The 15,515-nt window shown below is 41.7% G+C and overlaps 1 protein-coding gene across 1 annotated transcript; it reads left to right on the top strand.

Annotated features, from left to right (window-relative positions):
• Nucleotides 1-2,175: 2,175 nt before the first annotated feature.
• On the top strand, nucleotides 2,176-7,718 carry dazl (deleted in azoospermia-like; the record flags this gene model as incomplete). The annotated part of the gene is made up of 9 exons (XM_080858716.1): nucleotides 2,176-2,211; nucleotides 3,362-3,490; nucleotides 3,576-3,667; nucleotides 3,757-3,820; nucleotides 3,925-3,991; nucleotides 4,868-5,004; nucleotides 7,044-7,124; nucleotides 7,447-7,497; nucleotides 7,674-7,718. The coding sequence occupies 9 exons, from the start codon at nucleotides 2,176-2,178 to the stop codon at nucleotides 7,716-7,718; spliced, it is 702 nt and encodes a 233-aa protein (XP_080714842.1).
• Between the last annotated feature and the right edge of the window lie 7,797 nt (nucleotides 7,719-15,515).

The raw sequence follows: 15,515 nt of genomic DNA, 5'->3' as shown, positions 1-15,515 counted from the left end.
CAAATGTATAGAACCCCTAACACAACTGCTATCGCGTTGGCTACTTTGTTACCGCCATCTGCGTCTCAATTTCTGTGATGTTGAGATGAAAAAGACGTAGCATTTGCTCTTCCCGTGTTCCCAATGACTTCCATCGTAACCTATACTCGCACTAAGGAAGGAGAGGGGGGATGCACGTGAATGACGCCCTGCCATCGGCCACCACCACTTCCTCAACAGGCGTCGCTTAATGTTTTGACACAATCGACGGACAGCTATCTAATCTGACGCACTTGTCCATGTTGAAATGGCGGGCCGTTGTATGCTCCAGGCTCTACTATCCGTGAGCCATTCCAGCGGAACAGCTGTCTCTCCCAGGTGCCCCAGGTGCCCGTTACGGTCGTAGACGGGGTACCCAGGTGCACGCTGGGAACAGCAAATCTACACCTTGATAGCCCATAGATGTGAGAACAACACACCCCAGTGGTGATTCCAGGTCACCTTTAAACATTATACAACAATGCGTTGTAAATCACAGATCTAACATAAAATACAAATAACTACAGCTACCTGTTTAATGTACCCTATAGCGAGACAGTGTGCATGACATTGTCAGCACTTAAGAAGTGGCCTACATTAAAGCTTCCTAAACAATAGACAAACATCAGATCAAATAAGCAAAAAGTAATACAAAATAGATCATTTATTAAGGGCAAAGTAAATGGCAACATAAAGGCTACGGTATGCCACTTCATCTACTTCTCTCAGCTGTACCCTCATGTCAATAGATGGAAAAGACTTGGGACTCATCAAATGAAAGAACCCTCTATATAGCACACAGATGAGCCCTTGGAAGTGTTAACACTCATTCATTTGTGGACTGTCTGTGAGCATCCTTCTGCACTGAGAAAAAAGTTTTCGGCAGTTTTCATATTGGAATGTAGCTTTTGTCTATAATTTTACTGAGTCAGTGCATGCAACTCAAGAAAAGTTTCCGTGTGTATTGGAATGAATAAAAGGTGCCTTAGTGTAGCCAACAAACAATATGTGAGCCCTGTGTATGAGGAGTACAAAAAATGAAAGCGTTTGAAGGAAGGAGACAGAAAGATAAAAGTATTTCCTCGTAGGACGTAGGACCTGAGGGACTCCTGGTTAATCTTTAAGTTTTAAAAACGTATGGTATGGTTATGGTTTTATTGGATTAAGCAGTCAGTTGGACAATTATATGAACGTTCTCTGGTAATAATAATATGGGTGGAATAAACATTAGAAATGAATGGAGCCTACCAATCTGTCTTTTGCAACCTGCTATGGTATCCCTGTCCTGTACATTTCATCACCTCAACACACAGACTATAACTATTTTCAGCCTATTTATATTTTTTGCAATTATTATCATTAGTATTGTTACTGCAAGCATAGTCACATTACACATAGTCTGAATCTGAACTCTTTCATGATATTCCCAGTAACTTTGTAGGCCTACATGTTCGCAATATAGTCATATAAAACAACTATAAATATTAGCTTATTGCATTCAGTATTAACCCTACTATTATGTTGTGGGTCAAGTTGACACGTGTCTGCTTTTGATGAATCAGAAATATGCCTCCTTCTTAACTTTCTTCCTCCCTAAAAACTGAACTTGGCCTCAGGGTCCTATGTGTAATCTGCACAAACTGATGTGTTGCTTCATCACACAAAATAAACATGCGTCTTGATGTGTGTTGTTGTAATGACTGCTTTAATTTGTACACTGGTTTTAATTATCCTGTCAGGGTAATGAGCTTTCCCACACTTTTTCTCAGTGCTGAAGCTACTGGAGAGACAAGCACAAAAATGAACTCAAACAAACTGACAGTTAAAGACTAAGAAAGTGAAATAGAGAAAGAGGTTTACGAAACAGGACAATTGTCTACATTTGAGGACAATGTAGCCAATTTGAAGATCCAGATCTTACATTTTCTAATATGTTCTGGAGGTATTTGCATAAGACGGGTCAATTTGGCCCACAAGCCATAACACAATGGGTGTTATTTTCAAAGATAATATGAGGGTTAACCTTACTTTTGGCATTTAGCTCCAAAGACAAATCTCGTCTCACATAAAAAAAATAGGCTAAAATGTTTTTTAGGCAAAGCCCCCCGAAATACCTCTTTATATTTTGGATATTCCAATTTGCAACGAGATGTTGTCATGGGCGTGGTGGTGAAACTTCAACTGTTTACCAAAGTGAGACGAAGCTGGTTAAGAGTGGAGGGAAAGGGTAGCGCAACAATTCATTTATTCTGACATTTTAACGGTTTTAGAAATGGTAAGAAATATAGTTGGTTGGAAGTAAGTGTAATGAAATGGTAGCGGATACAACTTAACTTTTAACTCAAAATGATAGAAAACACTGGCTAATGAAAACTTGCCCAGCTATGGCAGGTTTTTATGGTGGCTTTGAGTAGATGGCAACTGTAAGCTATGCTATTTAATGCTAGTCAGTGCAATCATCTGTTATTGATTACGTTTCAGCTAACCTAAGTATTTCATTTTAGCACAAAGGTGGTAAAACGTAGTGAATTCAGAGTTTGGTCGGGTAGAGAAATCGGTTAGCTAACTTAAATGTAGTTTTGCTAGTTACCTAAGCTAAGACAGCGTGGATGTTGGTTTGGCTGCGTTTGGACTGAATGCTGGACTTGCCTCGTGTTTAACCTGAAGGTTAATTAACCAATTTAGTGTTTCAGGCTACTCAACCCAACTAGCAAAGTTCGCTAAAATATATATTAATTTGATCTTCTGGTGGCAACACCATAACTTGGCGTTTAAATGGTGGAAATGATTGATATTTCATACCAATTGCTTAATCGTTGTCAACTTTTATACTAAACGCAGATTTGTGAATTATTGTCTTAATGAAGCTAACCTTACCTTGGCTAGCAAATAGCGATGTCAAAATGCAACAAGGCTAATGTCAGTATAGCAATCTGGCTATTTATTCAGCACGAGGAACATCTTGTGCTAGCTGCTACCGCCAAATGAAATACCACAAGGTCCAGTGAAATATTAAATAGTCAATATGTTTGTGAATGTTATATTTAGTGCTTCATTTTATTGCCAGAGTCGCATTTTAGTTTAGTATTTGGTAGGGTAACTAGCAGATGTTCCTCTTTCATGTTTCACAAGCGCAAATGTTACTTTCAGTCAGCTCGGTAGCATTAGCTGACCCTAAATTATAGGTAGCTCGTGCATGATTTGACCGAGGCTCCACTTGTTGCCTGATTGGAGTCATAGTTGACCTTTACTGTTAGCAGGCCTAACGAACATAAGGTGGCGTGCCTGAAAGATTTCACACAATAACTTTGTATGTTGTTATATTCAAATGTCATCATCTTAGGATATTCAGAAACAGCGTAACGTTAACGGATATCAGATGGGGCCTTCCCTGAAACTTTCAAATGGATATATTTTACCTGAGGGTAAAATGACGCCAAATACACTTTTTGTCGGAGGAATCGATACAAAGGTACGTTAAGTAACGCAGCTAAGTATTTTAAAGCCATGCAACGAATGTTTTGATGGGACTGCTAAGTCATTTGTATTATACACAGGTGGACGAGAACGAAATAAAGGATTTCTTTGCCAGATATGGCCCCATAAAGGAAGTGAAAATAATAACATACCGCGGGGGCATTTGCAAAGGGTGAGTGGTTAGAGGCATGAGTCTGTTGAAAAAAAAAGTTTGTTTCCCTTAATCATGTCTTTAGCTGACTTTTTATTTAACTTTCAAAGATATGGCTTTGTGTACTTCAATGACGAAGTCGATATACAGACCATCATTGAAGTAAGTGACATAGTAAGCGCCTTCTTCATTTCTCTTTAAAACGGTAGTTTAATTTTCATTAAAACCACAATCAATTTTGGTAGCATACTTCAGTGTGTGTGCGTTTGTGTCAACAGCAACAGATCAGTTTTAAAGGAAGAAAACTCAAGCTGGGACCAGCCATCATGAAGGAGAGAAGCTCACGTAAGTTTAATTACGACCAGTGGGGGTGATTTAAGTGCGATTATATTGAAGTTAAGCGTTTGTTGGAAGCAGTGCTAGAGCTAGACTAAAATGTATAAGCCTTAGTTGCAGTGCTTGCAAACGTAGAAATACTGAAGCCGGAGCAAGAAGAAGAACGTGTACGTTTATTAGTCAAGGGCGAAGACAATGTTTGAAGACAATGTTTCCTTCGGGGTTTGGGAAAAGGCTAATATATCAGCTTGCACCGTTAGTGGCAATTGTAGCAATCACATACTATTCAATGCCAGTTGGTTTTAAGACTGGTCAAATGGTTTCCAAATTAACCCGACGTCTACGCTCATGAGGATGCAACGACTGGAAACAATCCCCAAACGGAGCTTGGCCACACTTTCACGAAGTGAATTTGGGTTAAGTTATAGCATTCTTGTAAATCGGCAAACCATTGTTTATCGACAATTACGGTCATCTGCTGTTTTAATCGTGTAATTGCATTTACATTTGTGATTAAATCAGTGTGCAGAAAGCAGTGTAGAGGTTAAGTATTTAATCTGCCGGTGTGCTCTCTGGAAATCAAACACATAACTTTTACATAATATACATTTAATAACTTAGTAGACACTTTTATCCAAAGAGATTTGAAGTAGAGTAAATAATATATACATTTTCAGCAGTATGTGTGTAGGTATTGAAACCACCGTTCTCTACCAGGGGGTATTAAATTATCCAAGCCTACTAGCCTAGCTACAGATACTTATTTGTTGTTGTTGTTGTTGTTGTTGGTAAGGGACAAATAGTGAATGACTGCTCACTGAAGTGTATTTTCCAGAAAAATATCTGTGGGTTAGTACAGTGTGTGTTATTCTGTGGTTTTCCCAGGTGCTGTGCCGTCTCACCTTGTTGGTAGTGCCCCGTGGATGACCCCCCCTCAGTACATCTACTGTAGCTGTTGCCCTCCTACTCTCAATGCCCCTCCCAACACGCCTGTTCTCAATACAGCCGGCCAGTACTTACAGGTATACACAGTTTACTTCTTTATTTGGATTTGATAAATAAGTACATGTCATGGCAAAATCCAAATTTGGCTAAAAGGAAGTATTAAATTGCATTCAAAGTTTCAGTCCATATTGTGCATTACGGGTAAAGGTGACACCTGCGCTTCCAGATGAAGAGGCTACCAATTACTGCTGATGTAGACACACACACACTCATATAAAGCTATGTGCAATACAGCTGGCTAGTACTTACAGGTATACATACCTACACACACGCACATATACATCTATATGCAGTACACCTGGCCAGTACTTACAGGTGTAAACGTACACACACACACTCTAACTATATGCTGAATAGTCAGTTGATACTTACCTAACCCTAGCTATACACACACATATGTTTAAACCACCAATGCTTACATGCACACACGGTCTACTGACGCTGACTACTACTTACAGGCACACACAAGCGGATTACTGAAGCTCGCTTTGATTACACCAAACAGCTCTAGTGCACACAACAACCACTTTAACGTATGTGTGAGAGCCTGATCTAACCGTTAGTGTGTACATTGATCTAACTGTTAACGTGTGCGAGTGAGTTAGTGAGTGAGTGAGTGCATGGATCGAACTTTAGTGTGTGTGTCTAACTGTTAAGCGGCTGGTATGCTTGATGAATTGGTCATTGTCAACAGTCGAGTCAACACGGCGTCAAAACACCTGTGTGCGTCACTGCAGTCTTCTCCTTAACAGTAGGTGTCGCTGCCAAGAAAAAATACCATCTACCACGCTGGAACGTTAAATGCGATTAATTAGAGCACAATGAAATATACATGGTGGTTAACTGCACCACCAGTATTCACTTGTGGATTAACACTTCCAACCCCAAGGGCTTTTTTTGACTCTGTTAGGTAGTTTGCCATGCCTGATATTTTTGTTTATTTTATCTAACTAAAACCCATGAGGCAAAAGTGGCATTTATGATTATATTCTAGAACAACTCAGCAATAATACAATGAGAGTAAAAGGATTGTAGTAAAACAAAGTTTTGTATTAAAATGAAATATAAAGACACTAAAATGAAATCTAGTTTTAGAGGTGCTCAAACTTTGTACAAAAACACATTGTAAATATTTTGGAAGTTTTCTTTTTTACTCTGAACCTTGTAAACAAAGGTGTTTGCTCCAAAAAGGTGAGTTTAGCATTCACAAAGTGTGTGTGGTTTCTATACTTATTATAAGTAATATAGAAAGTGACACTTTTCTTCACTTAGACCACTATGCATATTGATGAGAGAGGTGTGAACATTCTGGGACACCTTGGTCAAAAGACAATGGCCAGCACGTAATGGCCCTGGAATGTCTTTGTGGCCCTCTACCCCCTTCAGGTTTTCTTGACACATCATGAACCAATGGTGATCACTGAATTACCATCCCCTTATCATATGAATAGTTGTAATTTGCTAATGGGAGGGTCAAAACCTCACTCAGATGCTGAAATGTGCAAAGGATAAGTTATACTCTCCTTACAAAGTGATTATTTAAACTTTAGTTTCAAACTGTATATATTTAAAAAGAAACAGGTTCAAGGTTGCTGTGGGTGTTAGTTTTATGTTTGTAGGACAAAAACTTGCGGAGATTTTTAATTCTATTAATAAAAATACCACCAAGTGCCCCACGGGGCCCCTTCGTTTTGGAAGGGTTAACCACTAAAAGCGGCAATAAGAAGATAAGACTTTGTAGAATTGTTGCGTTAATCTCCCTCTATGAGTTATGTGCAATCTGGGCATTCCTCCGCTCCTGCATTGAAGGGTCATAGAGGCGCAGACGGAGCTGTGACTTGTGTCTCCAGCTCGTTCATTTTGCATATGCGCTAGCCATGCCGAGGGGCAACAGGTTACAAAAATTGGTAGGGGTACGACTGGCATGCACCATCGAGCTCAAGGATGGGAATGACTGGATAAATCCCCCTTTAACGTGTGTGTGTGTGTCTGCCTGTGTATGTGTCTGCCTGTGTGTGTGTCTGCCTTTCTGCCTCCCTGTCTGTCTGTCTTCCAGCCTTACCCGTACTCCAGTATGCCTGGAGTCATGATCCCTCAGATGCCCATGGGCTACACGCAGACTGCCTGTGCCTACCAGGTATTACACACACACACACACACACACACACACACACAGTTTGATACACTTAGACAAACAGTGATGTGGTTATTAAACTTGTGGAAGCTTGATTTATTATTCCTATTCCGGAATCGATCAGATACAGTCTCGCAGTGCTCTGTGCTGATTAATCATTTTGAATGTTTATTATATTTAAATACAGGTGTAATGTATCAAAGCAAAACATACAGTTTTGTGAATGTAATAACTGTTTTTATTGGCGTACAAACACGTATGCACGCAAACCTCCTAAGTAACATTTCTGACTACATTGTGTGTGTGTGTGTGTGTGTGTGTGTAGTATGCCTCTCCACACTGGTCAGGGGAACAGAGGACGCGACTCATCAACCAGGTAAGAGGACTCTAAAGTTGTGCTCCTCAATAGTCGTGAGTAGACACAGGCCAGTGCTGTGACTAATGAGACCACTAGGTGGCGGTATAGGAGAAGTGCCCTCAGGCAGCAGTTGTCCATGCTTGTAGCTGATTGGGCTTGAGGCTAATTTACTGAAACCATGTGTGTGTTTGCAGAACTATGTGGACTGTGGTGTGCAGACCTTACTGACGTTGCTGTAGTTTGAGCCCCTGTAGTACTATCAACCTGTGCAGGCAAGAGTGCTTATGACTTCCTCTCCTCCTTCTCAGCCATTCACACACTTGAGCCAGACATGATATTGGCAATACATGATGGAAGTTCACACACCCTGGAGACAACTTTTTGAAATGGTGGACTAGATGTGTGTTGAAAACAAACAAACTTTTCTCCCCTGACTCACCCCTAACTTTCTCCATTTCCCCAGCACTTTCATTCATTATTTCTCAGTTTGAAGAATTTCATTCCTTATTTTTCAGTTAGAAGAATGTCTAACCTATTTTCAGCCCTGCCTTCAGAAAGTGTTTGGGTCGATAATGAAATTCCAAATGCTGTTAATCCCACCCTTCCCAACCATAATTAGTCCACATTTCACCACGTTTGTCTCCAGATGTGTGTGATAATTTGCAAGGTCTGTCTTTGTAAATTCATGTTTGTCTATGCTGATACTTGTTTGTCTATGTAAGTACATGTCTGTCTATGTAACTAGTGACTCAGAACCACTCACATTGCTCTTTATGTTCTAAGACGATCAAAGTGTTAGGACTGAGTTTTTTTCAGTCCTGTGGTTCCTCGAGGCCAGGACTAAAGCAGAGCGTTCACCTCACGCTCTCTCTCATCTTCTCCTTCCCCCCCCATTCTCCCTCCCTCAGGGGTTCTTGTCATGGCAGTGCTCGTAAGAGGAATGAGGAGAGAAGGTGTCTCCCCCCCCCCCCCCCCCCCACTGATATTTGCAGGACTCCAGGTTCGACAACTCTCCTGCCCCAATTCAGGCATTCTACAACTCTTCTGCCCCAAGATGGGCCTATAGTGCGTCTACTTGCCCAGCCCCAGAGTGGTGTGTATGTGTGTGTGTGTGTGTGTGCATATGAGTGAGTGCGGGGATGTGGATGCATATATTTTTGCATATTTATATTTTATGTACATAATTACCTTTGGTGTTTTACTGGAGTGTGTTTGTTGTAGCGTGGCCATCTTTTGGTTGCCGTGGGTTTGGCATGTGTAGAAACTTCAGTATGTTCCTGTGAAATAGTTCAGCATTTTTCAGCTCAGACTGGTTTGGCATTAATAAGCATTAATTAAACAACCATTTAACAGTAGACAGCATTTTTGGGCACCCTTTTTATTATCTTTTTGAATACTCAACGTTTATTTAATCTTATGTTTAGTCACATTAAATATGGTGCTTTAGTAAGAGAGGTGAATCACTTGACGAAATCAGTTATATCTTGTCTGCCACACACACGTGAACCCTCCTGTCTGGTCTGGGGCTTAATATCTGTCCGGCGTCCACAGAGGTGCCTCGATTGTTAGGCACTCAGTTGTATGGTGGCGTGTGGTTGCTGTTGTTGAGAAGCTGGAACAATCACTGCATTAATTTCTGAGCTGTTTGGGCGTTTGAAACGACCTGCTCCACTTGAGGCTTCGGAGAGAGGGGGTTAGGGGTGGGTTGTTAAACAATTTAATTCACTGCGAAGAAGGACTAAACCAAAACCACATGTTGTATCGGCACTGATAACCCACTTGTTTTTGTTTCGGGTGTGTGTGTGGGTGTTTTTGTTTGCACTGAAAAGGGGATTGTTCACATTTTTGAAGTTTTAATCCTTTTGCTTGAGTGATTTAAAATAATTAACTTATAATTTCAGCATTAATAATGTTGTCTGTAAAATGTAAATGGTGTGCGTTTGAGCAGGTATGGTTTAGTAGCTCTCCTGTCAGCCTCTGTGTAGTGTTTTAAAAAAAAAAAAAAAAAAGATAGAGGGAAAAAAAACTAAATGCGACTGTTTTAAATCCACCTGTCATTTCATGTACTTTTCCGGTATGGTAACAGAAGTTTCTGCCCGTGGCCTCTTGAGATCAGTTGGCCAGGAGTTTTCTGGTGGAGTAGTTCACGTTTCAAGTTTGGTGTTTTTGTGCTCGAATAGAAATAAATAAACAATATGCAATCAGGGTCTCATTTTATTTGGTCGTGTTGTCATTTAGTCTTCATGCTGCTTAATGAAAGAGTCTCAACTGTCAAAAATGTGGTCATCAATGCCCATGAATCTGTATAGAGGTGCAGTCCCAGCTTCTAATCCAGTCACATGTACAGAGTTGCTCTGGATGGCTCCTGCACAGTCTTGGACCGAGCAATAAACACACAACCAATCAACAGTTGCTTCCCGATCACAGAGGGGAGGGGTGTAATTTGTTTGGCTCTTGAGGTAAAATGTCAAGAACCTTTCACTAGTTACGGACTGCACCTTTAAATGGGGCATAGTGACTCAGGTAAATTTAAGGTGGCACTCGAGCCTGTCCTGCTACATGTCCTCGCCAACCTATGACCGACTTTAATAACCATGCACTAGGTACATAAATGAAATATAAATACAAAGATGATGTGTGAGGTCGGTGTTGCGCTATTCAAACAATATCGTTTCTACCATAGGAGTATCCGTACCTCAGGGGAGGCAGGCTGACCTGTGACATGTGGAGCAAGCTGTGTTTCCTCATCTCTCACTAGTTTGTGTCCTCACACTTGTCTCTTCCCACACTCATTCATTTGCTTTTTGTTTGCGTAGCTTGTTTTTATTTATTAGTTTGTTTCCGTTATTCTATTGCAATAGAATTTTCGTTTTTTTTTTACCTTCAACCTTGATAAGGTAGGGTCCTATAGTATCCCTCCCCCTCCCCCCGCCATCTCAGAAAGACGTTTCGTCTGTGTCTAGTGCTCTATTATCTCCCCTTCACTCATTAAAGGCTCTGCCTGGCGTTTAGCTGGTCATGCATGCTGATATGATTTTATTGTTTCTTGGACGGTTTTAAAATAAAATGTCAACCTCTGTCAGAAAGTGAGTACGAGTCAAACTCAGCAGCTGTGTGCCACCGCTCCGTGTGGCCCAGGCAGTAACAGCGTCCTCATTGGCTGTGTTTAAATCATGAATTTTTGTGCTGGATAATTTATGCACTCTTGGTCATCTGGCAAAGTTGTGTGAGTGTGTTTGCCAGGTCAAACAGAAAATTGTGTCAGTTTACAGCTGAAAGCTTGTGGCAGAAATGTATCTCAGGCGACGGCTTTCTGACAACAGCACCACTGGAAACTACAGCAAAACGACAAGTTAAATGTTAGACATTTGTCAAGATCAAGGGGCAGCTTAAAGAAGGTTGAGATTTTTTTATTTATATTTAATTTGTGGAGTGGTAGAATGATTTTCACAGATCATTGACAGTCCCAGCAGAAACCTCAACGTATACAACAAGAAACAGATGTGTGTCAAAACAGAACCTTAATCCTTTGGTTTCAAAGCTATTTCAGCTGTTTTGCACAAACTGGTACTACCTTGAGGAAATTTTCATTTAGTTTTACGCATAGGCTTAATGTTACAGCATAGCAATAAAGCCATATGTCATAGTCATGAAGAGTAAGCTCTTTAGTTTCTGTGGATATGATGGTACATGTGTTCTGCAGGAAGGTTGAATCATGGACCGACCACCATCGTTTGGAGTGGTCACACCTAAAAACATTTGATGTTCAAAGCCAGGGGAGCCATGTGTGTGTGCTTGAAACCAGAGGAGCAATTCTGCTGTGATCTGGGCCCTCTGGAAGCCAAAGATTCCCCATCCAGAGACCAGTCAGAGGTAATCTGCAGCCAGTCAGTTTACACCTGGAGAGCAGTTGGTCCTTAAAGGCACCCAGTGCAACTTTCGAGGCTTAAAAATAAACATTCAATTTCTAGTCTTTTTTACACGTAGTAAGTTTCAATAACTCCATACCATTACATACCGACATTCAAGCAGCAAAGATGAGACGTCGTTGTGTGGTGAGAACTGATAGAAAATCGATAACAACAACAATCGCCGCCATTTTCTTTATTTTTTGTAACCTACAATAAATAAAGCAGGCTTCCAGTCAATGGAAAAATGGCTTCTCCCCACCGGCGATTGTTGTTGTTTACGATTTTCTATCAGTTCTCACCACACAACGACGTCTCATCTTTGCTCCTTTAATGTCGATATGTAATGGTATGGAGTTATTGAAACTTACTACGTGTAAAAAAGACTAGAAATTGAATGTTTATTTTTTATTGAATGTTTACATAAAGTTGCACTGGGTGCCTTTAACTGACCCTGAGCTGGTCCAAACTCGGCCTCCATCCAGGGGGAGGACCATCTAGACCCGGAGCTGGAGATTCTCTGCAAAGTCCATCATGGACTTCCTGATTGTGGAATGGGAATCCACTTTTTAGGAGAGGCCATTGTGTTTTCCCAGATGGTAGGTTCACTACCATCCAGCGCCTCAAGGTTTCCTGTTTTGTGTGTGTGTATTTGCAATTATAGTAAGTATATAAATACAAGTCTGTGTCTGCTATCTCTGACTGGGGAATAAGCCAAGATATCTCGGCTAGCTGGAGAACTGCTCAGTACTGTCTGTAACCCTGCAAAGCGTGAACCTTGACGTCAGGTTAAGAGTGTCTGGTGCTGGTCTGAGTGGTCCTGTTGTGTCCTGTCCCATCTCTGGTGATGGCTACGAGTGCTGGTGTTGTCCTGTCCCGTGGGCAGTCTGCTCTCCCAGACAGATTGCTGTGAATTATGGATCAGTCTCGCCTGCTGCCTGTTAAATATGAATACATTACAATGTCATTTTACAAACTCACACACACACACACACACACACCAGCTCACGCGTTCACACACACAAACCACACACTTCTGTCGTCAACCAGCAGCCACTTCACACACAAGCGCGCACAGACACACACACACATATCCACACCCACCCCCTCAGAATGTGGTGGTATACAACAGCTTTCAGTTTTCACTTATAACAGTTTGATCCAAACTCCATTCCTCATCTCCTACTGACCCAGTAACAGCCGCCACCACCCCCCCCCCCACACACACACGCACACACACACACACCCCATTACCACACTCTTTCACTCCATCCCTGCCTGTCTGTCCATTACCTCTCTGAAGATCTGTGTGTGTGTTTGTAGTGGATAAATGCATAATTTTGTCTTCTTTGCCTCAGCTGTTTGTAAGATATAAGGCAAGGAGGGTGAAACAGAAAGAGGGAGAGGCTGAGAAACGATCACTTTCTCACTTTCCCTGCGCGAGGAGGAGAGAAAAGAGGGAGGGAGAGAACAGAAAGGGAGGGAGGGAGAGAGAGATAGAAACAGACAGACAGACAGAGAGGGAGGAAGAGAACCGAGAGAGAGGGAGAGACATCACACAGTTTTTGGAACACAGGCGTGCAAATTAGCTACACTTCAGAAACTGGTCAGGAGAAACTAAGAGGTAGATAGAGACGCTGCAGGATTGGATGATTAAGGAAAGCTGGACAGCAGAGGACTTTCACTTTCAGAGAACTACAGTCAGTAGCTTTATTTAATATTCTTTTCACACAATTTTGTCAATGCATGCGTGCATAGTCTTTGAACTTGCTGGCATCATCTAACCCTACACAGGTAGGTCAGGCTCCTTCCTCTCTCCCCCACACAAAACTTCAGTTTCCTCTACAGGTTTTTCTTCTTCGATTGTAAGACTGTTTAAGGGGGACTTTTAGGGGTGGTTTGGAAAAAGAGATTGGTATTTACCCACACTCATACAGCACCTAAATTCTATTTCCCGTGTGGATGATAATCTATTGCATCATGTCTGTACATGGGGTTTAACCTGTTCACACTCGGACCACTGAGATGTTCATTCATATCATCTTTCTGTCTGAAATGGGTGACAGTGATGTGAGGGCACCTGAGGTGTGGAGAGGCTTTATGGTTGGAGTCACATGACTTGAGACTGTTGTGTGCCCCTCTACACATCCTGAAGTGTAGTCATGGAGATGACTACCATTCTATACTCTCTATCCCTGTTGTGTGTCTTTCTAGTTTAGTCATGGAGATGACTTGTCTGGGAATTCCCTGCCCCTTCACTGCATTGCATTTGCTCAGTTAGTCTGGCCAACTACTCATCAGCGATCCACTTCACTCACGTAATTGGACACGCCTTTAACGAATCAGACCAACGATACTATACAACGATACAACGATCGGTAATAAAGCAAACACATATTTTTTCTGTATGAATTGTTCCAGGGCAAGTTTCTGTTCTGTTTTCAAAGAAAACTTGCCTTATCGAAGTTTTGCGGTGCTTCGGCGGCCACCATGTCCAATGTTTAAAAACTCTCCGTGCTGTAGATTTTGTAAAGTAGCCGTGGTAAGTTTAAATCCGCCAATGGCGCGCCAGGTAGCCAAAAGCCAGTTTGTGATTGGCTCCAAGGATTCTGGAAATCTTGAAATGAACGGGTATCCAAAGTTGGCCAGACCCACTGCAGAGGCAAAATCAATTTGGCCGAAAGAAGTGGGGCGGGACTTCCCAGACTAGGAGATGACCGTACTGTTCTATACTCTCTATCCCTTTTGTCTGTCCCTCTACACGTCCTGAAGTGTAGTCATGGAGATGACTGTACTATCCTATACTCTCTCTATCCCTGTTGTGTCCTTCACGTCCTGAAGTGTAGTCATGGAGATGACTGTACTATCCTATACTCTCCCTATCCCTATTGTGTGTCCTTCACGTCCAGAAGTGTAGTCATGGAGATGAATGTACTATCCTATACTCTCTCTATCCCTGTTGTGTGTCCCTCTTCACGTCCTGAAGTGTAGTCATGGAGATGATTGTGTGCAGTGTTTCTGCCCTGTGAAAATCAGGCACATGTACAGCTGGTCCACACCTCACCTCCACATCTCCCTGTTCCTCTCTCTCCTTCTCACTCTCTCTCTCTCACTCTCTCTCTCTATATCTCCTTCTCTCTCACTCACTCTCTCTCTCTCTCAACCCCTTTTTGCTCAGCTTTACTGTTTCACACTTATGCTTTCATTCCTCTTTCACCTTATGTCTCACTCTCTCTATCCTATACTCTCTCTATCCTATACTATATCTCTCTATCCTATACTCTCTCCATCCTATACTCTCTCTTTCCTATACTCTCTCTATCCTTCTGTCTTACTCTCTCTATCCTATACTCTTTCTCTCTATCCTATACTCTCTCTCTATCCTATACTCTCTCTCTCTCTATCCTATACTCTCTCTCTATCCTATACTCTCTGTTGAACAGAGCTTGACTGGTAGATATACCGTATAAACTTCTTTAAACTCGGGAGGACAAATAACACGCTGGAAGCATTTCTGAGAAAACACTCAATCAATTTATTTGTGCAGGTGCATCAGCTTATATAGAATGTCACATGACACACACACCTGAAATGAATCATCAAGAATTGGGAGCACAATCAGTTGGCAATTCATCAATTAACACTCTCGCTATCCTATACTCTCTCTCTATCCTATACTCTCTCTCTATCCTATACTCTCTCTCTCTATCCTATACTCTCTCTATCCTATACTCTCTCTCTCTCTCTCTGTCTGTCCTATACTCTCGCTATCCCTATCATATACTCTCACTATCTCTCATTCTCTCTCTTTCTCTATCCCATGTTGTCACTCACCCAGTAGCTTTTAACATTTGTCTTACTTTTCTCAATTCTTACATTCTCGCACCTTGTCTGTTTTAGCCTCTCCTCCTTTGTGTTTGTGTGTGTGTGTGTGTGTGTGTGTGTGTGTGTCCGGTGTGTGTGTGTGTGTGTGTCTGTGTCTGTGTCTGTGTGTGTCGGTGTGTGTCTTTGTGTGTGTTTTTATATAAGGGCGCAGGAAACATTGTTGTCCATGCTGTCGCTCTTAAACCTCTGTAACTATCTGAAATGAGATCCACCTCATCCAGTGACCTTCATGGTCACTGTGTG

This window comes from Sprattus sprattus (genome assembly GCF_963457725.1).
Source record: "Sprattus sprattus genome assembly, chromosome: 20".
NCBI lineage: Eukaryota > Metazoa > Chordata > Actinopteri > Clupeiformes > Clupeidae > Sprattus > Sprattus sprattus.
This window is presented reverse-complemented; position numbering and strand designations above follow the sequence as displayed.